The sequence below is a fragment of the Chiloscyllium plagiosum genome, unplaced genomic scaffold (genome assembly GCF_037043375.1).
Source record: "Chiloscyllium plagiosum isolate Xiang-an unplaced genomic scaffold, Cpla_swu_hap1 HiC_scaffold_31, whole genome shotgun sequence".
Classification (NCBI taxonomy): Eukaryota; Metazoa; Chordata; class Chondrichthyes; order Orectolobiformes; family Hemiscylliidae; genus Chiloscyllium; species Chiloscyllium plagiosum.
The window spans coordinates 62,521,802-62,547,341 of NW_028270169.1; the positions used below are offsets into that span (position 1 = coordinate 62,521,802).

At 39.7% G+C, this 25,540-nt stretch overlaps 1 protein-coding gene across 2 annotated transcripts in view; it reads right to left on the reverse strand.

Annotated features, from left to right (window-relative positions):
- LOC122564179 (protein CASP-like) overlaps positions 1 to 25,540 on the reverse strand; it is a 632,323-nt gene that overhangs the window by 9,740 nt on the left and 597,043 nt on the right. The window contains exons 15-18 of one of the 2 annotated variants that reach the window (XM_043718862.2): positions 17,183 to 17,319; positions 14,212 to 14,275; positions 13,119 to 13,231; positions 6,514 to 6,630 (exon numbers count right to left, since the gene is read on the reverse strand). In XM_043718862.2, the coding sequence (XP_043574797.1) occupies positions 6,514 to 6,630; positions 13,119 to 13,231; positions 14,212 to 14,275; positions 17,183 to 17,319 (431 nt within the window). Of the gene's footprint in view, positions 1 to 6,513; positions 6,631 to 13,118; positions 13,232 to 14,211; positions 14,276 to 17,182; positions 17,320 to 17,960; positions 24,411 to 25,540 lie in introns of those variants that run through there. The other variant, XM_087977575.1, reaches the window with a different exon arrangement.

Sequence of the window (25,540 nt, forward strand, 5' to 3'; positions counted from 1 at the left end):
TAGCATTTTGGAAAGTGGAGAATTTGGTGCAGTGAGGGAAGAGCTGCTGTTTTGGCTGTAGATGCAGTGGGCTGAGAATGGGAGACAGAGAACAGTAGTCATAGAGAAGTACAGCACAGAAAAATGCTTTTTGGTTCATTCTGCTGTCAAAGCAACTATCTAACAATTACTTGACCTGTCTACATCCCTCCTTGATATTACTTTTGCTGCTTGCCTTCCCACCTATTTTTGTGTCATCTGCAAATTTAGCGATAATCTTCCATCATCCAAGGCATTTATATGTACGGTAGATACTTGTGCCCCAGCAGTTGTGCCCCTATGGTACTGATCCATTGGTTGTAGTTTGTCATCCTGAAATTGGCACCTTTACCCCTAATGTCTTGTTAGTTAGCCAATCCTCTCTCCATGCTGACGTAATGCACCAGGCTCCACCCTCTCTTACCTTATTAAGTGGCTTTGGGTGCAGTGCCTTGTTGAACGCCTTATGGACATTTACTGGTTCCCCTTTATCTATCCTGCCTGTTGCCTCTTCACTGAATGCTAGTAAATTTGTCAGGCATGGTTTCTTCTTCATGAAGCCATGCTGACTCACTTGATTATATTATGTTTTTCTAAGTGCTCTGCTTTTACATTCTTTATAATAGACTCCAGCACTTCGATCCTGAGAGGCAACTTGATAGAAGTATATAAAATTATGAGAGACATGGACCGAGTGGATATTGGAAATGTCAAATACTTTCAGGCATAAAATGAAAGGGGAAAAGTTTAAAGGAGATGAGCAAAGAAAGGGTTTTATGCAGAGGGTGTAGGTGCCTAGAACGTGTTGTCAGGGGAGGTGGTAGAAACAGATACGACAGCACCCTTGAAGAGACATTTAGACAGACACATGAACAAGCAGGGAATAGAGGGATGTGGAGCATAGGATTAGTCTAGACTAGCATTTATATGGTAGTCTGTTTCTGGGCTGTACTGTTCTATTCTAATCAGAGTTTCCATCATTTGGCCATAGCCTTGTCTGATTTGGCATCACAAGTGCACATCAAAACATTTCAACGTTATGATGGCTTCAGCCTCTACAATACTCATAGGCAGTAAATTCCAGATTCCCACCACCACCTGAGTGAAAACGTTTCTCATTTAGGCCTGCCCCTTACCGTAAATCAACGTCCCCTGATCATTGGTCTTTTCATCAAGAATATGATTTGCAATATTTCTTTGGATCCCATGGGCTGTGAACAGCATTCAGCCTTTTACGCAGGATCTTCAAAAGAGCTGAAAGAGGCCATTCAACTCATCGACCCTCCGAAGAACATCCCACCCAGACCCCCTACCATATCCCAATAATCCCACATTTCCCACGGCTAATCCATCTAGTCTGCATATCCCTGGACACTATGAAAAATTTAGCATGGCCAATGTACCTAACCTGCACATCTTTGGACTGTGGTAGAAAACTAGAGCACCCGGAGGAAACCCACACAGACATGGGGAAAATGTGCAAACTCTACACAGACCCTAGGCTGGAATGGAACTGGAGTCCCTGACACTGTGAGGCAGCAGTGCCAACCACTGAACCATCATCCAAGTAGACTACATCAAAAGCATTTCCCTCACCTACACAACTGGTTATGTATTTAAAAAATTCAATCAAGTTGATCAGACATGATCTCCCCTTAGTGGATTGGGACTTTTTTGTTTTTAGGAACCAGCTGCAGCTGACTACACAGTTATTAAAGAAGGAGAAAACTGAATATGAAAGTAAATTGACAAAAAATATAAAAACAAATGGCAATATCTTCTACAGATATACGAAAAGAAAGACTAGCTAAAGTAAGTGCAGTACCTACGAAGGGTACAACTGGGAAATTAATAACGGGGGGGGGGCAGGGAAATGGCAGATAATTTAAACCAATATCTGCATCAGTCTTCATGGTAGAGGGCACTATAAACGTCTGAAAGATAACAGGTAAACAACGTATGAATGGGAGGAATGATCTTGCACAGTTTCTAACACGAGGGACAAATAATTTGACAAATTTATGGGACTAAAGACAGACAAGTCACCAAGACCCGATAGCCTACACCCAGCAGTCTTAAAGAAATGGTTGCAGAGATAGTGGAGGCATTGGTCAAAATATTCCAGAACTCACTGGATTCCTGGAGGGTTCCAGCATAATGGAAAACTGTTAATGTGACACCCCTGTTCAAGAAGGAAGGGGAACAAAAAGCAGGAAGCAACAGGCCAATTAGTCTGACATTGGGAAAATGTTAAGAGTCCATTATTAAGCAGAAATAGCAGGACATTCAGAAAGTTTTAATGCAAACAATCAAGAGTCAATATGGTTTTATGAAAAGGAATTTGCTAGACTTCTTGGAGGATATAACAGGTAGAGTTGATGAAAGGTAATTGGCAGAATCAGTGTATTTGGATTTCCAGAAGGCTTTCAACAAGTTATTGCTCAAGATAGAAGACTGGGCTAATAGCATGAATCCAGGACTGGCTAACACACTTAAGACATTGAGTTGGGATTAATGCTTGTTCAGTTTGGAAAGACCTAACTAGTGGAGTGTCACAGGGTTAAGTCCTTACTTTTTTTTACTATTTTATCGATGACTTAGAGGAGGGGCATCGTGTTCTATATTGAAATTTGCTGAATATATAAAAACTGGTGGGAGAGCATGTGAGAGGATGAAAGAAGGATTCTGCAAGTAGATCAGAGAGTAAGGATAAATTTAGCAAGTGGAGTTTATTGTAGGAAAGTGAGAGCATTTTGGTAGGAAGAATTAAAAAGTAGACTACTATTTAAATGGAAGGAGACTTCAAAGAATGCAGCACATAAGGATCTATGTGAAACACAAACTATTTTTATGTTCGTGCAGCAAATAATTAAGTGGGCAAATGAAGTTTTGCCCTTCATTGCTAGGGTTTAGAGTTTTAAAAAAAAGTGAGGTCTTGTTACAACTGCACAGGGTGAGGCTGCTCCTGGTGTCCTATGTACAATTTTGGTTGCCGTATTTAACAGATGATATACTAGCATTGAAGGCAGTTCAAAAGAGATTAACAAAACTGATTCCCTGGGATGAAGGGCTTGACTTTTCAAGAATGGCTAATCAGGATAGGCCTTTATCCATTTGAATTTAGAAGAATGAGGACTGATCTTATTGAAATATACATGATACAAGGATATTGAAATGTTGTTTCTATTTGTGGGGGAATCTGAAACTAGGGTACATAGTTACAGAGTAAGGTAGTACTCATTTAAACTGAGATGTGAAGGATTCTTTTCTCCCAGAATGTAGTGAGTGCCTGGAATTCTCTTCCCCAGAGAGCAGTGGAGACTAGATTACAAAATATTCAAAGAGAATGAAGATAGACTTCTGAAATATTAGGGAGTTGAAATCTATGAGGAGCTGGCATGAAAGAGAAGTTGAGGCCTGGGAAAGATCAGCTGCAATATTACAGAATGGTAAGGCAGACTTGAGGGGCTGAACAGCCTATTCCTGCTCCAATTTTTTTTGCTCTTCTGTTTACCAAGTCAACAGATAAAGCCATCTCAGGGGATTGAAGGGTAAACAACAGTGAGTTGAGAACTAGAGTTTGCTAAATATGGTGAAGGTAACAGCAAATTTATCCCAGGATAAAAGGGACTGGAAGGCGTTTAAGAAATGATTGTGATAGCTTTGCTAATGATTAAAATGATAAGGCAAAGCAGCTATTTAAGTCTGGATAGAAGTTGATATGGAGGACAGTTCTCATTAGGTAGCAAACTGATAGGGTGACTATATCCATGGGCATAGTTGAGGGAGATAATATGGATGGTGACATGAGGACAGCCAAAGAAATAGGAAGAATGTGACAAGCAGAATTCAAATGAAGGTTTAAATCACCAAAGATAAGCCACTCAGAGCAAGGCTAATGGAAGTTGTTAAATGAGGAGAGAGGAGGAAAATCCCAATCAATGGATCATTTCAGTTCTTGCAAAGCTGTTGACATTCTTGAGAAAAAGCTAAAAGATCAGTCCATAATTAAATAACCTAAGTATCATAATTTTTAGAAGGCATAAGCCGAAACGTCGATTCTCCTGTTCCCTGGATGCTGCCTGACCTGCTGCACTTTTCCAGCAACACATTTTCAGCTCTGATCTCCAGCATCTGCAGTCCTCACTTTCTCCTAATTTTTAGAAGGCAAATGGAGGAAGTGGCAATGGTAATTTAAGATATTTTGACTGAAAGACACTCAAAAGGACATATTCACTGATGGGAAAAAATGTTTGCTAGACCCATGAGTAATTCAGATAAATCATTCAAGCAAAATGAAGGAAGCCTTACTCTAACTGAAGCATGTCACATTTGAAATGTTGGGCATCAAATGTTCTGTTCATCAACATCTACATTCTGTACCTTCATACGTAAATTTCTTTCCACATTCCCCAAAACAGATTAAAATAAAAGCACAAAAATACGATACGTAAAGTACCAATAGTGTCCTCAGCCATATACACATAAGGGAGGCATGCAAAATGCTGGAGGGTATGCATGAACATGTCTGGCAGCTCAAATTTACAAAATTGATTAATCGCTTTTGCTTGTGTACTCTGTTACAATGCATCGCATAGCACGAGTTGAGTAACAGGATTTCATCTCAGGAGGCAGGTTATTTAGTAAAACAAGCTAATACTCAATTTACACCCTCTAATTCGCCTTTACCATTGAATTTAACTATCACCAAAGGAAGAGCTATTTGTCATAGAAATGAATCTCTTGTGAACTATGATTTTATTTTGCATATTTATAGAATAATCAATGATTATGGATGATAGTTCAGTTATGCTTAATACTCACATTGAGTTACAACTGAAGCTTTGTGATAAAGCTGATTAAGACTAAACTTTCAGAAATTCCATTATAAAATTACTTTGATTGAAATGCAGGTCAGTCCTTATGGAGCAGGGCCATCAAGAAGACAGTCTGAACCAAATCAAGGTGCTCCTTCAAACCTACCTCTCTCATTAAGCTTTTGGCCAAATGCCCAACAGTACATGACTAATTGTTTAATTTTGCTTTTTTACAACCCTGTGAAGGGTTAATGCCATGAATATAATAAAACACATTGTAAATCTAAACTGCGGTTGATTACAATTCAATTCCACTAGAAGTGGTGGAAATGTTGTCCATCAGTATAATTAGCTGAATTACTGGAACATTTTTCTTCTGCTTTCAAAAACAGCTTAAAAAGAACAAATGTTTATTCAAGTTTATATTGAGTGAACATAACTTCCTTGTCACTCATGTTCATAATAAACTCTTCATCACTTAAGTCACCATTAAATCTTCTTCTAGCCCGCACTGCTGCTGTGAAAATAGTCCTGGCATCTCAAATCTCTCATTATTATTAAGGAAAGACAGAGGGAAACTGCAATGAGACAATAACAGAAAAATGTAAAACAGAAACCACAGTCCCATATTTAATGAATATCACACAAGACCACACGAAGATTATTAAAGGGCTTGCATAGAATGCGTAATTTCTATCCAAATACCTTTCTTTGTGTCATGACTTTTGGTCATACAGTACTTCTCTGTCACTTTATTGTGGCAAATTCTTGTTACTTTGCTGTCCCCTTAATTTTATTTTGTTAACTACCATAATGTCGTTTCAGGCTGTGGCTACTAGGTGACACTGCAGAACAATTTTTTCAAGAACAATTGGTTATCTCATCTCTGTCACCTGCATATAAAGATCTATACTGTATAAATCTACTTGTTTGTTTAAAATGAAATTATTTCATGTCTAATTTAAAATATGTGCATAACTCTTACCCATGAATCTTACTGACAGAGTATGCCATTTTTGGCAATGCCTTTAAGTTGAAATTCCACAAAACTGACTGAGATGAAATTACAGAAATATTTAGATTAAAAAAAAAATTTGGATTTATACAATTTGCCTTTCATGGTCTTTGGATGTTCCAACCTATTATAATTGACATCATTTCAAAAGTACTTACAAGAGAAATGTTGTAACGCAGGTAAATGAACAGAGGTACTATAGTGTCAGTACTAAACCAGAACCCCAAAAGGATGAGTGTTCAAATTAACCACAGTAAATTAGAAAATTAAATTCAATAAATCTGGTAATTAATCGGCTGGAATTAGAAAATAAACACCACTTCTTACTGCTATTTACAGAATAATGGACACAGTGCCCTGGAATTATGATAAACCCTAGAATGCCACTTACTGAAACAAGATTATTTCTAGTCTCTGTAAGTAAATGGTCTTGTGGGCCATAAACACCCAGTGTTGTAAAACAGACTCATAATGATCGTGTGTGTAAATAAAGGGGTTGGGGCATTAAGAGTGAAAGTAAACTACGAAAAAATATTTCCTCACTTACAGTGTAAGGCCAGTACTTAATCTGGATTAGCCTTTCTCCTTTTACAGGTAGTTGGTTGTTGCAATAACAGGTTAACATATTATAAGTTTCCATCATGTTTTGAAGATTACACTCACTCTGCCAGGGTAACTTTGCAGGAATTTGATTTTTTCATAGAGTTTGATATTGTCAGCACGCAGATTGTCCAACTCGTTCTGAAGTGCATGCAACGTTTGCTGCATCATACGGTTATCCTGGAACACAAAATGACAGGTTTGGTGAGGATACCATAGTAAACCAGTGCCAAATAGAGGTTTGGTAAAACTGTTTCCCAAAGGATGCATACAGCAGATTAACTATTGCCTTTGAAGTCTGAATGACAAGTAAAACATTGTGGAAGCTTTAGAGAGGATGCAGAGGAGATTTACCAGGCTGCTGCCTGTACTGGAGGGCATGTTTGATGAAGAAAGGTTGAGAAAGCTTTTCTCATTGGAGCAAGGAAGGTGGCTTGATAGAAGTGTACAAGTTGAAGACAGGCATAGATGGAGTGGATAGCCACAGGTTTTTTCCGCAGGGTGGAAATGGCTATCACAAGGGGCACCATTTTAAGGAGGAAGGTTTAAGGGACATGTCAGAGGTTGGTTCTTTGCACAGAGAGTGGTGGGTGTGTGGAATGCACGGCCAGGAGCGGTAATAGAGTCAAGTCATTATGGACTTCTAAGCGACTCTTGGATAGGCACATGGATGACAGTAAAGCGACAGGTATGTAGGTTAGAGTTGAGATTGTGGTGGTGGAAAAGCACAGCAGGTCAGGCAGCATCCGTGGAGCAGGAGAATTGACATTTCGGGCAAGAGCCCTTCATCAGAAATGAGCCTTGTGAACCAAGGGGATGGAGAGATAAATGAGAGGGAGGTGGGGCTGGGGGGGAGGCAGCTGAGAGTGCGACAGGTAAATGGAGGTAGGGGTAATGGTGATGGGTCAGAGAAGAGGGCGGAGCGGATAGGTGGGAAGGAAGATGGACAGTTTGGACAGGTCATGAGGGCGGTGCTGAGTTGGAAGGTTGGAACTGGGATAAGGTAGGGTAAGGGGAAAATGAGGAAACTGGTGAAATCTACCTTGATGCCATGTAGTTGGAGGGTCACAAGGTGGAAGATGAGGCATTCTTCCTCCAGGCATCAGGTGGTAAAGGTGTGGTGATGGAGGAGGCCCAAGACCTGCATTTCCTTGATGGAGTGGGGAGGGGGAGTTGAAGTGTTCGGCTATGGGCCAGTGGGGTTGGTTGGTGTGGGTGATTCGGCCACCCCATCCCAGAAGTTCTGAGTATCTGGCAGGCTTAAAAGTAGATAGGGCCGGATGAAATGTATCTCAGTTTGAATGTGGGAAGGGAGGAACTAAAAGTGAAACTTGCAAACATTTTCAAATCCTCTCTGGCCACAGGAGAGGTGTCAGAGGATTGGAGGCCAGCTAATGTGATACCTTTATTCAAGAAGGGAACAATGGATAAATCAGGAAACTATAGGCCAGTCAGTTTAACCTTGATGGTGGTGAAACTATTGGAAGGAATTCTGAGGAACAGAATTGAGCTGCATTTGGAGAGACAAGGATTGATTGAGAACAGTCTGCATGGCTTGTTCAGAGGTGGTCATGTCTGACCAACTTGATTGATTATTTTCGAACAAGTGACCAGGTGTGCAGATGAGAACAATGCTTTTGATAGGTAGTTCTTCTATAATGCGTTGGTTGCATCCTTGTGCATTCCAGTGTTATAGAAAAATCGTGCTTTAGAAACAGCGCTTAAAGTGTTGGTGATGAAATCCTGTCACAGCCAATGCACATTTTAAAGGTTTGTGCTTTAGAAACAATGCCCTTAATTTGTCAATCACGATATAGTGAATTCATGCTAACGAAATGTGCAGGATAGGAGAATGATCTGTAACTCACTTAACCAGAATGAGGGAGTCTACCTTGTGCACCATTAGAGGCAATGCTGAAAAGATTAAAGCCAGCTGGATCAAATCTGTATACCATCTAATTGATGAAGATGATTACACCTTAGATCAAATCTTTAATTTGGATGAGACAGGTTTATACTGGAAGCGATTGCCAGTAAGAATTTACATTTCTAAGAATGAAGCGCATGCTCCAGGCTTTAAGGTGGCAAAGGATTGTATGACTGTGCTGCTGGGTACCAGGGAGAAATTGAGGACTGCAAATGCTGGAGATCAGAGTTGAGAGTGTGGTGCTGGAAAAATACAGCAGGTCAGGCAGCATCTGAGGAGCAGGAGAATCAATGTTTCGGGCATAAGCCCCTCAGCAGGAAGGGCTGGGTGCCAATGCCTGTGGGGACTTCAAAGCTTAAGCCTGTGATGGCGTAACACTCTGCCAATCGTAAGCATTGAAAGTTTACCTTAAGTTTACTCTAGACATCTATTTCTGGTCAAGCAAAAAAGATGGAACGATGAGGCAAATCTTTTTTTTGACCTTACTGTTGATGTTTTGGAAGATGAATTTAGACAATATTGCAGGCAAAAAAAATTGGATTCCAAGGCTCTCCCCATCCTGGATAATGCGCCAAGCAGTTCTGCTGTCATTGGTGAGCTTTCTAAAAACATCAAAGTGCTTTTTCTGCCTCCAAACACAACCTATCTCATTCAACCCATGGAAAAGGGTGCAATATCAGCTTTTAAAACTTATTGCTTAAGATACACTTTCAAGAGGTTGATTGCAGCTACTGATGGGGATAGTAAAGACAGTGTCCTTCAATTTTGGAATAGCTTTAACATCAGGAATGCCATTGACATTATTGTGATGTCAGTAAGGACTGCCTGCCTGCAATTTGGCGGCAGATATTCCCAGATTATTTTTCAAGATTTTAAAGAATGCAAACCATCACAGCAGCTCCCAAACAGCATTGTGTTGCCCTTGAAAAGTAGGTTGGCTTTGAAGAAGTGGAAAGTGAGGATATTGAAGAGCTGCCCGAGTCCCATTGTGATGATCTCTCTACAGCTGATCTACAACAGGTTTATAAATGACCTGGGTGAGGGCTTAGAAGGGTGGGTTAGTAAATTTGCGGACAACACTAAGGTCGGTGGAGTTGTGGATAGTGACGAAGGATGTAGTAGGTTGCAGAGAGACATAGATAGGATGCAGAGCTGGGCTGAGAGGTGGTAAATGGAATTTAATGTGGACAAGTGTGAAATGATACACTTTGGCAGGAGTAATTGGAATGCAAAGTACTGGGCTAATGGTAGGATTCTTGGGAGTGCAGATGAGCAGAGAGATCTCGGTGTCCATGTACACAGATCCCTGAAAGTTGCCACCCAGATTGACAGGGTTGTTAAGAAGGCATACAGTGTTTTAGAGGGATTGAGTTCCGGAACCAGGAGGTTATGCTGCAGCTGTACAAAGCTCTGGTACGGCCACACTTGCCGAGTATTGTGAACAGTTCTGGTCACTGCATTATAAGAAGGATGTGGGAGCTTTGGAAAGGGTGCAGAGGAGATTTACTAGGATGTTGCCTGGTATGGAAGGAATGTCTTATGAGGAAAGGCTGAGAGACTTGAGGCTGTTCTCGTTAGAGAGAAGGTTGAGAGGTGACTTAATAGAGACATACAAGATAATCAGAGGGTTAGATAGGGTGGACAGGGAGAGCCTTTTTCCAAGTATGGGGATGGCAAACACAACTTTAAAGTGAGGGGAGGTAGGTATAAGACAAATGTCAGAGGTAGTTTCTTTACTCAGAGAATAGTAAGGATATGGAATGCTTTGCCTGCAACGGTAGTAGATTCGCCAAGTTTAAGTGCATTTAAGTCGTCATTGGACAGGCATATGGACGTACTTGGATTAGTGTAGGTGGGATGGGCTTCAGATTAGTATGACAGGGCGGCGCAACATCGAGGGCCGAAGGGCCTGTACTGCACTGTAATGTTCTATGTTCTATGTAGGTTGATGCTGAAGGGGAAGTGGAAGCTGGAGATGAAAATGATGAAGTCCAGGATGAATCACCACGAGAGCTTTCCACTTTTCTTTTGTCTTCTGTCCTCAGGGAAATTGAGAGGCAGTTGCAGCTTTTAGAGGAGAATGCCAACATTCTTGCCACTATGCCTCTCCATTGTTGTAAAAAAAAGATAATTTAGGAGTAGATTGTGAGATATGCAGGTATAAGAAAAATTAGAAAAGCAAATGATAAGAGTAATGCAGTCCTGCAGGAAATATACACGGCTTACACAGGAATTATACAAAAATGTTCTTATTTTACAGGGAATGCAATGAACATTGATTAGTTTAATTTTTAAGATGGAATGAATGGTGTTGCACCTCTCACATGCTCTGACGGCACCTAACATTAGTGCATGCACAGAACGGCGCACAGACTTCGGTGCTGACATTGTGCATGCGCAGAACGGTGCACGGACTTTGGTGCTGACATTGGTGCATGAGCAGAACGAAGCGTGCAAAATGATTGCTGCTGGAATCACACTATTGCAAACAGGTGCATGCATTCTTGAAAATATCGTTCCCTAATTCTTCAACAACGTTATAGCTAAGTCACACTGTCAAAACACGCTTGATATGAGAACTACTTGTATATATGCTGGAGACATGGGGATGGGTGGGGGTAAAGGTGCAAACGATAGGCAGATACAGAGCCCGGATAGAAGGACAATTTGGCAAACAAGGGGACTGATAATGACCAACCAGGGAGAAAGAAGAGCTCCTAATGGGTAGCATTATTGTATTGATAGTGGGGGAATTGGGTGATGGTAACGCCATTGAATGCCAAGAGCAATGGTTAGAATGTATCTTGTTGGAAGTAGTAATTGCCTGGCATTTATATTACTTGCCACTTGTCACCTCAAATTTGGATATTGTCCAGATCTTTCTGCATTTGACACAGAGTACTTCAGTATCTGAGAAAACTGTGCTGTCATCAGAGAAAATTCCCAGTTCTGATCTTATGAAGATGGTTGGGCCTAATACAATATCCTGAGGAACTCCTGCAGAGATGTCCTGGATGACCTCAACAGTCATAACCACCTTCGTATGTGTCAGGTAAAACTCCAAGCAATGCAGTGTTCACCCCACACGATCCCCTAATTTTTCTTGATGCCAGACTTGGTCAAATGTGGCCTTAATGTCAAGGGCTGTCAATCTCACCTCAACTTTGGAATTCAGCTCTCTTGTCCATGTTTGAACCAAGGCTAAAAACAGGGGGGGGGGGGGGGGGGGGGGGGCACGGTGGCTCAGTGGTTAGCACAGCTGCCTCACAGCACCAGGGTCCAAGGTTCAATTCCAAACTCAGGCAACTGTCTGTGTGGAGTTTGCACATTCTCCCAGTGTCTGTGTGGGTTTCCTCTGGGTAGTATGGTTTCCTCCCACAATCCAAAGATATGCAGGTCAGGTGAATTGGCCATGCTAAATTGCCCATTAGTCAGAGGGAAATGGGTCTTGGTGGGTTACTCTTCGGAGGGTTGGTGTGGACTGGTTGGGCCAGAGAGCCTGTTTCCACACTGTAGGGAACCTAATCTAATCTAAAATGAGGTCAGGAGCTGTGTGGCCATAGTGGAACCTAAACTGAATGTCACTGAGTAGGTTACTGCTGAGCAGGTGCTGCTGGATAGTACTGCTGATGACACAAGCCAATGCAAATAGCCTGCTTTAGCTGACCATGTGCTCTGCATAGCTTCTTTACAATCAAGACCTTACTCCTCCAGAAAGACAAACATAAAACCATGTGGAGGCATCCGGTTTGAGCACTGCTGTCATTAAGGATTGGTTGGACAAAAATGAAGTAACTTCATTGACATGCATGAAGGCTTAAAGGTGTTTGCCAGTACTTGCTAGGAGGATGCCTGAGTTCGGGAATCTCAAACAAGGGGCCACTGTCTCAGGATAAAGGGCAGATCATTTAGCATGAAGATATGGAGAAATTTCTTAACTCAAAGAGTTGTGAATCTTTGAAATCCCCTGCATCATTAATCTGCAGATGTGTACTCATGGAATACATTTAAATCAGAGTTTGAGTTTTTTTGGATACATGTGAGTCGGGGACGTGGGGGTGCAGCTGATCAAATCTGATATCACTGAATGGTGAAGCAGGCTCAAAGCTTCAAGCAGTCTGCTCTAATCCCCATTTCTTATATCACTATGTACTGCTCTGCAGAAATTGAATCCAATCAACACTTGAGTGTCACACTTGGAGGTTTCTGGTTCAGCAGCTCCCGGACAAATTAAAATTATGGAAATCTGCAAATTAAACCAAAATTGCATGGAAGATCTGGACTTTTAAAAGGCCAATTTATTAGCATTGTACCAATCTTGTGCTCATTTTCACCGTTTAGTCAAGGATTATTTTCACTTGGTCAGAGAAGGTTGAGATGAGACTTAGTTAAAAATTTTAAAATTATGAATGGTTGTAGGTTAAGGTTGTCACCAAGTGTGTGGGAAAAATACTTCAGGAAAAACATTGTTCTGTAGATGAAATTGTGCTGTGAAATCAGGAATATTTTCCCCAGGAAGAAGTTGGGACAGAAATTATTTCAACTTTTATGACAAAATCACTGTAAAGTAAGGGTCTGTGGGTTGTGTGTTTGGGGCTGTTGTATCAAAGAACTGGCATGAGCACGATGGATCCAGCTGCTCAGGTCCAGCTGCTTTGTGATCCAATATTCCTCACAGGTGGAAAAACATGGATTTCTTTTCAGAAATTCTACACAGTATGAAGTGCTGTAGCATACGTACAGATTCCAACTCTTGATTTCTGGCTCGAAATCTTTCTCTCTGACTTGAGATGATGGAAAGCAGAGAGTCCATCTGTCCCTGGGGAAGTTCGGAGGTTGGAAAAGGGCCAGAACCTTCAACACAGAAACACAGTTAGTGAGCATATTTGTAAACATTTGTTAAAAGGAATCCCTTTGCATTATATTAAAGCACCAATTTCTTCAGCACAGGTTAGAGATTCCAACCACGGTCAATGTATTCTGAAAGACATCCTGCTTACAATCCATCCCAGCCCACAAGCCCATTGGTCATTGATATTTATCCTTATGGGTAACTGGAAAACTAAGTGTGTCTTCATTACAGACTGAATGACTCCAAACCAACAGTCAACCTGTTAAGTCTTTCTTGCTTTGCATATTATTATATCAAACAAAAATGTTCAAAGAAAACACACACACAATTATATTTAATACCTCTATGATTTTTTTCTCCTGGGCTGTTTACAATTAAGACAGCAGGAGAGTCTGGAGGGTTACTAACTCTACCACAGCTACACAAAATAGAAGAAACTTCGTTAAGGTAGCTCAAACTACCAACAAAAGCAGTTTCAAAGCTGGGAGGGAGGGAGGGACAGAATGAGGCATCACCATTCAATGTGTAGCTCCATTAATGGGTTCTCTTACCCTCCACATTCATCTCATTATCTCTAGTCTACCCAAGACGTCTTTCCATTTACAAGAAGCTACATCACTAAACTCTCTCTTACATCCCTGCCTCTCTCTTTGATTGACTTCTATCCATTCAATATCATATTCCTTCAACTCTTCCCCACAACTGCTTGTCAGATATTTTTCTCCGTGAAATACAATGTAATTAAAAATGTTGCATAAATGCAAATTATTATTAATCTCACAACTAATAAAATTTGAAAAAATACAGTTGAGGATTTGTAAGAAGAAACAACAGTATATCAGATTCAATATTTATATCAATTGATCACAAATATTTCAATGTCTTACATTCACCTTGTTTTAACAGTCAAAATCTATCATTAGCTTTCTGAAAACATCTGTTTCAGACACTAGGTATTTTGTTCGTTTTTTTCAATTCTTACCAAAGAGGGCTGTAGCTTCTTTGATGGGTTCTGGAATCTTTTTCATGTTGCTCAGATCTGCTCCCTGAGATCAGTGAGAAACCAGAATTTTCAGTCAGTTCAGCAATAAGACGCTGGTTAGACCACAGTTATACACCCGTGGGCACTATTAAAGTTTAACAGCTTGGATTTAGGGAAATATTCAATGGAGCAACACTAAATTAATGAATGCTCATAAACAGGCTTTCCCACATTGGAACATGCAAGCTAGGGGAAAGGACAAGAGTTGCGATTTATTTTAGTGCAAAAAAGGTAGTGAGTGGACAGTAAGAGAGATTCAGGGAGAAAATTCTTAAGTTTAAGACCCTGACGCTGTATACAAGACTATCAATGTGGAGTCATTGAAACTGGATGTGAAGACTACCTAATTATTTTTCTGAGTATTTGATTTGTGGACTGAAGTGGGGAAAGGACTGATTTAAAAAATAAAGATTTTTTGTTGAATGACTGCTGCACTTTTTAAAAGCAAGTTACTGACTTTCAGGGAGGTGATGGCCTAACGGTATCATTGAAAGAGCATTCATCCTGAGACCCAGGTGACTCTCTGGGGATCGAGGATTGAATCCTGAATTTTGCTATGGTAGATGGTACAATGAGAATTCAATACAAGTCTGTAATTAAGAATCTAACAATGACCATGAAACTGTTGTCAATTGTTGGAAAAACCCATTTGGTTCACCAATGTTTAATCTGTCATCCTAACCTGGTCTGACCGACATGTGATTCCAGACCCGCAACAATGTGGTTGACTTTTAACTGTCCTCTGGGCAAATAGGGGTGGACAATAAATACTCTTGCCAGCAGTGCCCACATTTTGAATGAATTAAAACAAAAACAAGTGTAGGTGCTCTTTATACAGCTGTTGGTTCAAATAGTGGGGAAAGCCTAGTTACAAATGAGCTGGGGGAGCCAGGTGGAGCTATGAGATCCAGCCACCAACAAATAGCTGACTAGCCTTAGAGTAATGGCCAGTTATATCCTTGACATTGGCTTACTGCTGGCCAAAAACTGTGATTGGCTCCCACATGGCTGAACAGCTTGGTGGAAAGAATGTTCAGTCAGAAACAGCAGACCTCAAGCAGTTGTTTTTGCTCTGCAGTAAAAACAACACAAGTCTGAAGATAGCAAATTTATTTCCTTGCAACAGTTGCTGTAAGCTATGACTTTTACTTAATAAGTCAGAGATCTTTTAATAAGTATGAACCAGTCACTCAGTGTCTCCTGCAAATATCAAGAAGCAACATTCTAACCAGCAGGATCGCCTCGCAAATCCCGTGGATCAGGAGTGATTGAGCTGCATTACCAGATTTTCCCTCCACTCGTAACACCCATGTTTTGTTTTGTATATGTCTGTGTGTGTCTAGAGGGAACATTTTATAAGTGGGTTACAGCTTTAACTAGTAAAGTTATTGTGAGATGGTTCACATTTTTTATTCATTCATGTGGTGTGGGCATTGCTGGCTAGACCAGCATCTATTATCCATCCCTAACTGCCCACAAGGCAGTCAAGAGTCAACATACTGCTGACAGTCTGGAGTCACATTTAGGCCAGACCAGATGAGATGATAGTTTCCTCTGAAAGGACAGTCATGAATCAGATGGACTTTTCAGATAGTCCACAATGGTTTCATAGCTATTGCTTAACTCTTAATTCCAGCATTTTGAATTCCAACATCTGCCATGGCAGAATTCAAACACAACCCCACAGAATATTATCTGGAACTCTGGTCTAGCAATAATGTATTTATTTATAAATATGCTGTTTTGGTTTCCAGTGCAATACCACAGAGAGATGTAACCCTAGATATGTACAACAGGCCAGAATTAGAGAAGTCAGGTTTCTCAAGGGGCTCTGGAGTTGGAAGAGATCACAGCAATAAGGAGGGGTTGAGTCCAATAAAGGATTTCAAAAGTACAATTTTAACATTGAGAGTTTGCTTATCTGGGAGCTACTGTAGGTCAGCAATGGTAGGTCTAAAGGCAACAATGGCATGGATTAGGGCTTCAGCAGCAGATGAGTTGAGGGGGAAGCTCAATAGACGATGTTTTGAAGGTTAAATGTAGAGTAGATCAGGTTGAGGTTCCCTACAGTATGGAAACAGCCCTTCGGCCCAACTAGTCCACACTGACCCTCCGAAGAGTAACCTACCCACTCCCATTCCCCATATTTACCCGTGACTAATGCACCTAACTCTATGGGCAATTTAGCATGGCGAATACATCTAACCTGCACATCTTTGGACTGTGGGAGGAAACCCACGCAGACACAGGGAGAATGTGCAAACTCCACACAGACAGTCGCCAGTGGCTGGAATCGAACCTAGGTCCCTGGCGCGGTGAGGCAGCAGTGCTAACCACTGAGCCACTGTGCTGCCCATTATGTAGTGTGAGCAATGCTGAGCAACGAGTAGATGTATGGTCAGAGCCCATCTCAGAGTCACAAATGATACTGAGATTGTGAATAGCCTCAGACAGTAGCCATTGAATGGTGAGGAGGTGGCTGTATGGAGTGGAGATTTTGCCAGGCACTGAAGACAATGGCTTTGGTGTTTACAATACTTGTCCTCATCTAGTACTGGACATTGGACATGTAGAATGATAGCAGGTGGTGAGGAAAACCTTGTCATCAGCAAGTATGTGGTATTCTATCACACTCCTCATTTGTGGCCTTGTGGAGTTTAAGGAGACAGGAGGTGAATTACAAACTGTAGATTACTCAGCCTCTGACTTGCTATTTTTGATTACAGTATTCACATGGTTGGCCCAGTTAAATTTCTGGATGATGATGGTCTCCAGAATGCTGCAAAGTTCATTGACGGTAATGCTGTTGAATGTCAAAGGGAGATGGGTTATGTAGGAGATGGTCACTGTCCGGCACTTGTGGGCCACGGTATCATCAATACATCACCCATACCCATGGAAATCTGTGTACCTCAGTATCAGGGCGTTGCAGGGAGGACATTGCTTGGATAGTGCTGAGGTCTTGTTCCAGCTTTATGATCAGCTCCTTCTGTCCTGTTGTGGTTTTCACAGCCTCAGTGAACTGCATCTGTAACTCAGCACAGCGAGCTGCAGTAACACAGCAGCAATACAAATCATTAACATGAATCATAATCTGAAACACACATTAAAAGATTTTCAACATCTGAGTCAGCATTTAAAGGGAAACATAAGGTTATTTCATGGTGTGAATTTATTAGCATAAGGAAAGACTCAGGGTGTAAAGAAAACACTAAGAGGGCAACACAAGCACAAGAAATTATAACTGATAAGGAAATAAAGAACAGTTTGAAAAGGAAATCGCAATAGAATAAAAGGTCACTGGCAACAGGAACACATGTTGGCATGTGGATAAAGTAGCTAAGTTAAAGGAGTTATGTAGTTCAAGATGTATGATGAAGAGTAGGAAGTGCAAAGGCAGAATGAGGGATGAAACATCCATATCAATAACTGGATACTTGTAAAGGCCAGATGTGAATCATAAAGGTGTGCTTTGAGTACTGTTGGAAAAGAAAAACCATGCCAAAAGCCAGTGCAATGTGAAATGCAGTGAATGCACTAAAAGAAGGAACTGCAGGGTAACTGCAGACCAGTTAGTCCAATGGCAGTTTTAAGAATATTACATTTCTATCTTTCTTCAGTTCTGTTACAAGGTCACTGGACTGAAATATTAACATTGTTTATCACCACAGATGCTGCCTGACATGATGAGCTTTTCCAATAGTTTTATTTTTATTTCAGACTTTTATTTCAGCCATTTTTAATATTGTGTTTAAGTATTAGGAACAATTCTTTGAATCAAACACATTGGATGACTTGGTGAGATTTAAGTAAACTGGAAAGAACAATCACAGATATACAAATGGTGGTCATGCCAGAAAATGGAGTAGCAAAATAGGAGAAATATCTGATCAAGTGAGCTGTTGCGAATTTGGGCATGTTATTGGAAAATAGAGTTTAATGTTTAATGCTTAAGAGATTAGAAAATTAATTGAAATTACTGACACCTATCAGGAATAGGATATTATATCAAAAACAGTGAAATTAATGAATATTGGATTACACTAGATGAGGATGGAGGACAGATGGGAAGTACTAGAAAGCCTACATGAAAAGTGGTGGAAGCTGATTTTGTAATTACTTTAGGATGAGTAATTTCTATGATTATGGCAAAAAAAATTGAATGTGTCTGACTAAACATGACTGCTTTTTCAATGAAGTACAACAGATGTTTTGCCTCCTTTTATTCCATAACCTTCTATGTCTCCATGATAAGAATGCTCATCAGACCAATTTTGTGTATGGCTTTGAAATTCACAGAAAGAATGAAATTAAGTTGGAACAAGGATGAATAGGTATTGCATCAAAAGGGCTATGGAATGAAACATATTCAAAGATTCAGGACAATTTATTAGAAAGAAAATTTAAGGGACAATAATAACATTTGAGGAAGCAAATCAGTCAAGGCTTTTCTACATTGGCAAAAGATGGTAGATTGAGAGAATGAGCTTAATACGAGAAGACAAATATTTAAGTGGGAACCAACAAAACATTACTTTGCTAGCAGATTGAATGGCTACTGGGACAATTTTGAAGATTAGTTTAAATCTTTTTAGATATATGATTTTGAGGAAAAGCACATTACTCGGATAGAAGAAAGAATGCATAGATGGACTTACAATTCCTTCCACCCTGAGATTTCTACACTGAATTTCCATCCCTCTGAGATGCTGACTGACCACCTGTACATTTCTGTTTTCTTTTCAATAACAGGAATCATTAGTGTATCATCTTTATGATTAGATTAATAAACTGGAAACTGTATCCCTTTTATTTCAGTAAGGAGATTAACTAAGATGCAAAGTGTGATCACCTCTGAAAATCAAACCAGTGCAACATTTATACACCATTGTGGCCATTAGCATGCAAACAAGTGTCCAGATTCTATCCTGTGATATTCACAACTCAACTCCTTGAGCTGAAGTTCCCTTAAAAATCATTAACTAAGTATTTAACAAGTTAAAATAGATTCAGTCAATTTAAAATTCTTTCTTCAGCCATGCTGTTCTTTACCTTTTTCTGGAATCATTTATTATATATTAGTATCTGGACAGATCAGCCAAATATATGCACTTCTCCCTGTTAATGGAGATAACTAATCATTCATAAAAATTTTCTAGACCTAGATTCCTGCAATGTCATGCTTTTCCTAAGGCTACTGTTTAACAGATTAAACAACAATTCTAAATTAAATATATGCTTGGAAATGAGTAGTTACTTTGTTGAATTCTGCCTTTCTTTGACATAAGAAATAGGAACAGAAGTTGGTCCCACGCAAACTTTCCAACCTGCTTCAACATTCTACAAAATCATGACTGAACCAATTGTAGCGACAACTCCACTTTCCTGCCTGTGCTTCAATAACTCTCAATTTTTGTCAATCAAAAGTCTGTCTAACTCGACTTGGGATACATTATGCAGCGTAGCCTCAAATGACATCTAAGCACAGTGACTTTCAGAGAAGAGATTCCTCCTTATGTCTGTCCTAAATGGCAGATCTTTATTTTTAAACTCTGCACCCAGTTGTAGACTTCTCCCAAGAGAAGTAACATTCTCTTCATATCCACCCAGTGAAAGCCTCTCAGAATCTTACATGTTACAATAATATCCACTCTTAATCTCCTAAGCTCTGAACAGTTTACCCCAACCTTTCCTCACAACTTGCTTTCTTTGTTGTTTTTGTACCAGCAGCAAATTTGGCTGCAATATACTTATTGCCTTCATTTAAGTGTTTAAACCAGAGCACAAATAAGATAAGGAGTGGGAGTATAATGGCATTATCTCTGGGGCCTGTGTTCTGGGATATAGGTTAAAATCCCACTTTGGCATGTGGTGAAACTCAAATATAATTTAAAAAAAAGGCAAAGTGGTGGCCATGTTAGAATTGTTGTAAAAATCAATTTGGATCACTGAAATCCTAAAGAAAGAAAACTGCCATCCTCATCTTGGATGGCCTACATGTGACTCCAAACCTACAACTATCTTAACTGCCCTCTGAAATGACTGAATAGTCACTCATTTCTAAGGTAGTTAGGGATGGGCAATGAATCATAGCTCAGCCAGCAATGGCCACATTCTAAAACAAATGCAAAACCAAGCTCTGGCACTGATCCCTGCAGCTAGAATCTGTTTACCTTCCTGCAAATGATTTATTTGTCTCAACTCTCTTGTTTCCTTTTTGTTAGCCTATCTATATGATGATGTCTAGCCCCAACACAATAATCTCTTACCTTGTGTGGTAACCTTTTATGTGACACTATTATTGGCTTGATGAAAAAGCAAACTGACTTTCCGATGTCTCATGTTTTTTCAATGATTCGATTTAAAGAATAAGATAAATATCATTAAAGGGTCCCTCAAATTGAATACATCTGAAAAATTGAAACATGCCAAACATCTGTCACTGAAGAAAATAAATGTGGAAAAGATAGGGACCCAGTAAATTAATATTTCGCAAATTGTGAGTTTTGAGAAGAAAAATCAATCTTACCTCTGAACAAAAAGGGACAGTGACTTCCATGATTAAAATAATAGTTAATGTTGTGTCTGAATCAACAATAAATTTCTATAAATGTAAACATGCTACAAAATGCAACAATTCAGAGACTTCTTAAACATGGTATACATAGACTGGGTAATAGAACACTTACAGCAGACCTTGTTGGAGTACATTTCCAATACTTATTTTGTTCACAGCCAATTTTGTGCACATGCATCTCTTTTTAACATTGAAATTTAATCATCAATACCATCACTGATAATTTCTACAGCTGACTGCTGAAAATCGTTATTGTGAAATTCAAGAGCGATATTACATTTTCCAAATAGGATGAAGGAGCTTCTGTCTGTTTTGAGCAAATAAAGCCTCAATTCATGAATGGCAACTCAACTTTTAATTACTTTCATAAACTTTTAATTACTTTAATAAACACATGAGGGTGCAGGTCTTTATGCCACTTTTCTAAATACTTTCTTCAGCTCTTTCAAATGGTAAGTGTAAATGCAGATTCGATTCTGAAAATAAAGCAGCATGCAGGTCCTGTCACTGGGCAGCAGGTGGTGCACTGCAAGAAGCACCAACCATCTTTACAGAGTATACATTTCTTGCTTTCAATTCACTGCAGAACAAAACAGAATAGGCATCGAATACAAGCAAGCTTATATTTTCCCACAATTGCACTAAACTTACTTTCTCATTAAGTCATTTTACAGCCTCATCTGAACAAAATTCATTTTCAAATGGAAGGGAAATCCATTTGCTTTAAATCAGTAACTGCATCTGTGACTGACATTTTCTGTTCTTGATATATTTTTCTTGCACCCCCTGTACTGAAAAGCAGCTTCTGCATAAAGTAATATTTTGTATCCACTACTATGCAATCCACCTACAATAGAAGAGGGAGAAAATTAGGTAGTGAGGAACAGGAGTAAGGTCCTGAGTTCTGAGGCTTGTAACTGTTTAGAGATGAGCACAGCTTCCAGGTACTGTCCAAACAATATCCTACCAAGAAAGCATTTGAAGAATTTCATGTAGAAATTGGACCAAAGTGAGGACCATGTCTTCGGGAGGATCTTGAATTTTAGCAGAAATGCTTTGACACTAACTTTTCTGAGTGTTTACAGAAAGATAAAAAAGTAGATTGAATTCTAGACTCTGAATCATTATTACTAAGTTGGGTACAAAACTGCTATTTACTGAGTGAAATGCTGCAAGTTGCTAAGTCTGTTTCAGTAAAGACTCAGTAATGGGTCAATTTATGTCACCAAATTAAAAACCCACTCACAAAACAAAATTGACATGAATTTTAGAGCCAAAGAGGAAAAGATTAAGATTGGGTTAGATTTTAAAATTCTAACAACTTGAAGCTCAAACTGAACTCTCTGTGATTACACGGAGGCAGGACAGGAGGTGGACAGTCAATTCATTCCACGGATGCAGCTGGCAATTTAGTATTTTAATGAGGCTGGCTTCCAATTACTTGGGCTGCTTTGCACATTTATTTCAGCCAAGAAATGCAGCAGCTGAATATAGGAGGAATGCTTTGGGGAGAAGGTAAGTATCTTCCCAGCATGGCTCAAGAGTTGGAAGCAGCAGGAATGTTTCCCTTGTGCCCATCCCAAAGTTGACTGACAAGAGTGCCAACTGACCCTAACTGCCCTTGTGGCTTGATGTTGAGTCCTCCCCACCTGAACAGAAACCAACTCTGGCAATCAGACTGACTTCTAGGTGGAGAACCTGCAAAGTTCAAAAACATGCCTCCAAAGAGTTAAAACCCCACTGTGTACAGGGAAACTTGGTCTTTCAGACTTGCCATCAGGAATTCTGTTCCCTTCTACCCATATCCAGCCACCTGATAAGGTGACTGTCAGGGTGATAAAATTCTGTGAGTGTGGTGTTTCATGAAAAAAATAAAGACATGGTTTAAAGAATACCTCTAATGGCCTCAGGATGTCCCTATGGGCTTTATAGGCAATTATATACCTTCTGAAGTGTAACCACCATCGTAATACAGGAAACACAACTGACAATCACACACACTCAACTTCCACAGATGTTACTGAAATACTTGACTCAGTCCTCTATTTTTAATGCTAATTGAGGAAGAAACATTGCCAAGTTCACCAGTGAGAACATCTCTGCTTTTGTTCAAAGAAAGCCCTCTCTGAAAAGATATGGGACTTCCTTTTTAACATCCAACAATCCAGCGCACCTTCAGTACTGGACAAGGAAGGTTAGCCTAAATTATAGGAACATTTTACAGAAGTGGACAACAGTGAACTCCAACTCAGAGCTTACAGTCCTACCACATGAGCCACAGCTGACCTCCAAATAATTGTCCAGAATTTGCTGCATTGTGGTACTTCATTTCTTAATATGTTACGCATCTGGGCACAATGGGAGCATGTGAGAGTGGGGTGTGTCTGTGTAAGGTGTTTAACCAAAAGTTCATAAAGTTATAACAAGACTTGCTGGCTCCTATATTCAATGCCCCACCTAACAAGGACAAAAATCCTGTGTGCCTCCTACCATCCTATCTACCTTCAAGGACCTATGGACTTGTACAACAAGGTCCCTTTGTTCCTCAGTACTCCCTAAGGACGTATCATTCATTGTGTATATGCTTCCCTTAATAGACCTCCCAAAATGAATCACTTCGCATTTATCAGGATGAAATTCCATTACCTATCCCAATTTACCAGCTGGTCAAGACCAAACTTCTTACATCCAATAACATCACTAATTTTCCTGTCATCTCAACTTACTAATTACATCGCTGAAAATGTGTTGCTGGAAAAGCGCAGCAGGTCAGGCAGCATCCAAGGTACAGGAGAATCGACGTTTCGGGCATAAGCCCTTCTTCAGGAACACTTTCTCCTTACTAATTACATCTACTACATTCATATCCAAATCATTAATGTACATGACAAACACCGCTAGTCATAAGCTTCCAATCACAAAATCAATCCTCTTTCATCACCCTTTGCCTCCTATTTGCAAACCAATTTGGTTTCAGTTTGCTAACTAGCTTGGATCCCGTGGGCTCTCATCTTTTGGACTAGCCTTTCATGTGGGATCTTGTCAAAGGCCTTACAGAAATCCATGTAAACCACATCAATTGTGCTACCCTCATCAATATATTTAGTGAACCTTTTTAAAAATTTAATTAAGTCAGATAGGATCTCCATCGAACAAATCCAGGCTAACTATACCTGATGAATCTCTGTTTTTCCAAGTGTTGATTAATCCTGTCCCTCAGACATCTTCCTAATAATTTCCCTACCACTGATGTCAGACGAACTAGTCTTTACTTACCTGGCCTATCCCTGCTGCCCATCTTAAACCACATTTAGACAGAGTGTTCCTAGGATTAAGGTCAACACATCTGATCCTGACTGAAGAATAATACTAATTTCAATTTAATAATTTGTCAACTAAAAATAGATATTTCCACTTACTGAAATTAAAAGTATAAGCAGGTTGGAGATGCTTACCGGATTATAACTAGAATGGCCTGAGCTATTGATCAGAAGTTCTTCATCTAGCAGGTTCAAAACATTCAAGCCTTTACTGTGTGGAGAGAACAACTGGACTTCTGCTCCTAGTTAGTGAAGATATAAATATGATCCACAATATGAAACAAACATAGTATGAACTTGCCAGCTGGGACACAAATGCCACGAGTGTTAAACTAACAAGGTTACAGAGAGTGTTGTTATACCTGGAAAAAGAGTAGACTTATAGCCAAGGAAAGAATCTTAAAATGACAGCAGAAATAACATGCAACCATATGACCTCTGTGTAATGTAAAAAAGTGTTTTTTATCAAGGGATTATGCATAAATAAAGACAATGCAGGCCATTGCTGTGTTTGTATAAAAGATATTTACTTCAATTATCACACCTAGGGTGCTAGTGAATAATACATCATGTGAGTTTCATACAGTGATATTGCTTCTCCATATCATATAGGGACTGTTTACAGTGCTGAGAACAGAGTATGCTATATGGCTAATCACCAGAGACAGAAAAAAAAAGCTAGTTCTGCCAATGGAGGGAGTAGATTCCACTACTGCCTGCCATACAGAAAAGTTTCAACCAGTTCTAACAAATACCAAGAAAAAACAGTTACGAAACATGGATCACAGTGAAGAAAATGGGAGGTGTAAAGCTGTGTGTACAAAAATTACAATTTTTTTTGGTCAACTGGGTTTATTATTTGTGAATTTTTTTTGTGACTACCTGTGAATAGCAAATTCTAGAAAAGTCTAAGACATTTAGTCTGTGATGGCAAAAAAATGAAATACTGCTAAACTGTAAGACACCACAACACACTTGGGGTGGGGTGGGAGAGCAGAGGTGGTAAAGACAATAAGCGTATTAAAATAGTTCAAGTCAGTGTTTTATACACATGTGCTGCAGTACTACATGGAGCAATTCAGACACGGTCTATCAGTGGCAAGTCATTATTGCACAAATGCTTCATGAGTAGTTCCAAATATTCCCATCACCTCGCTCAATTAAAAAAAAAGCTTTGTAAATAAAACCTTATTTTCTTTCTACTCCGTATTCAACAACTTGACTTGCAGGAGGCTCTAGGAGGCTGAAACAAAAGTTACAACCACTGTCTCACTTAAACTTATGAACCATAATCAGATGTACATGCTAAAAATTATGACCATGCAAAGTAATGGATATTGTCAACTGGCCAAACTCAGCAGAAATAAATTAA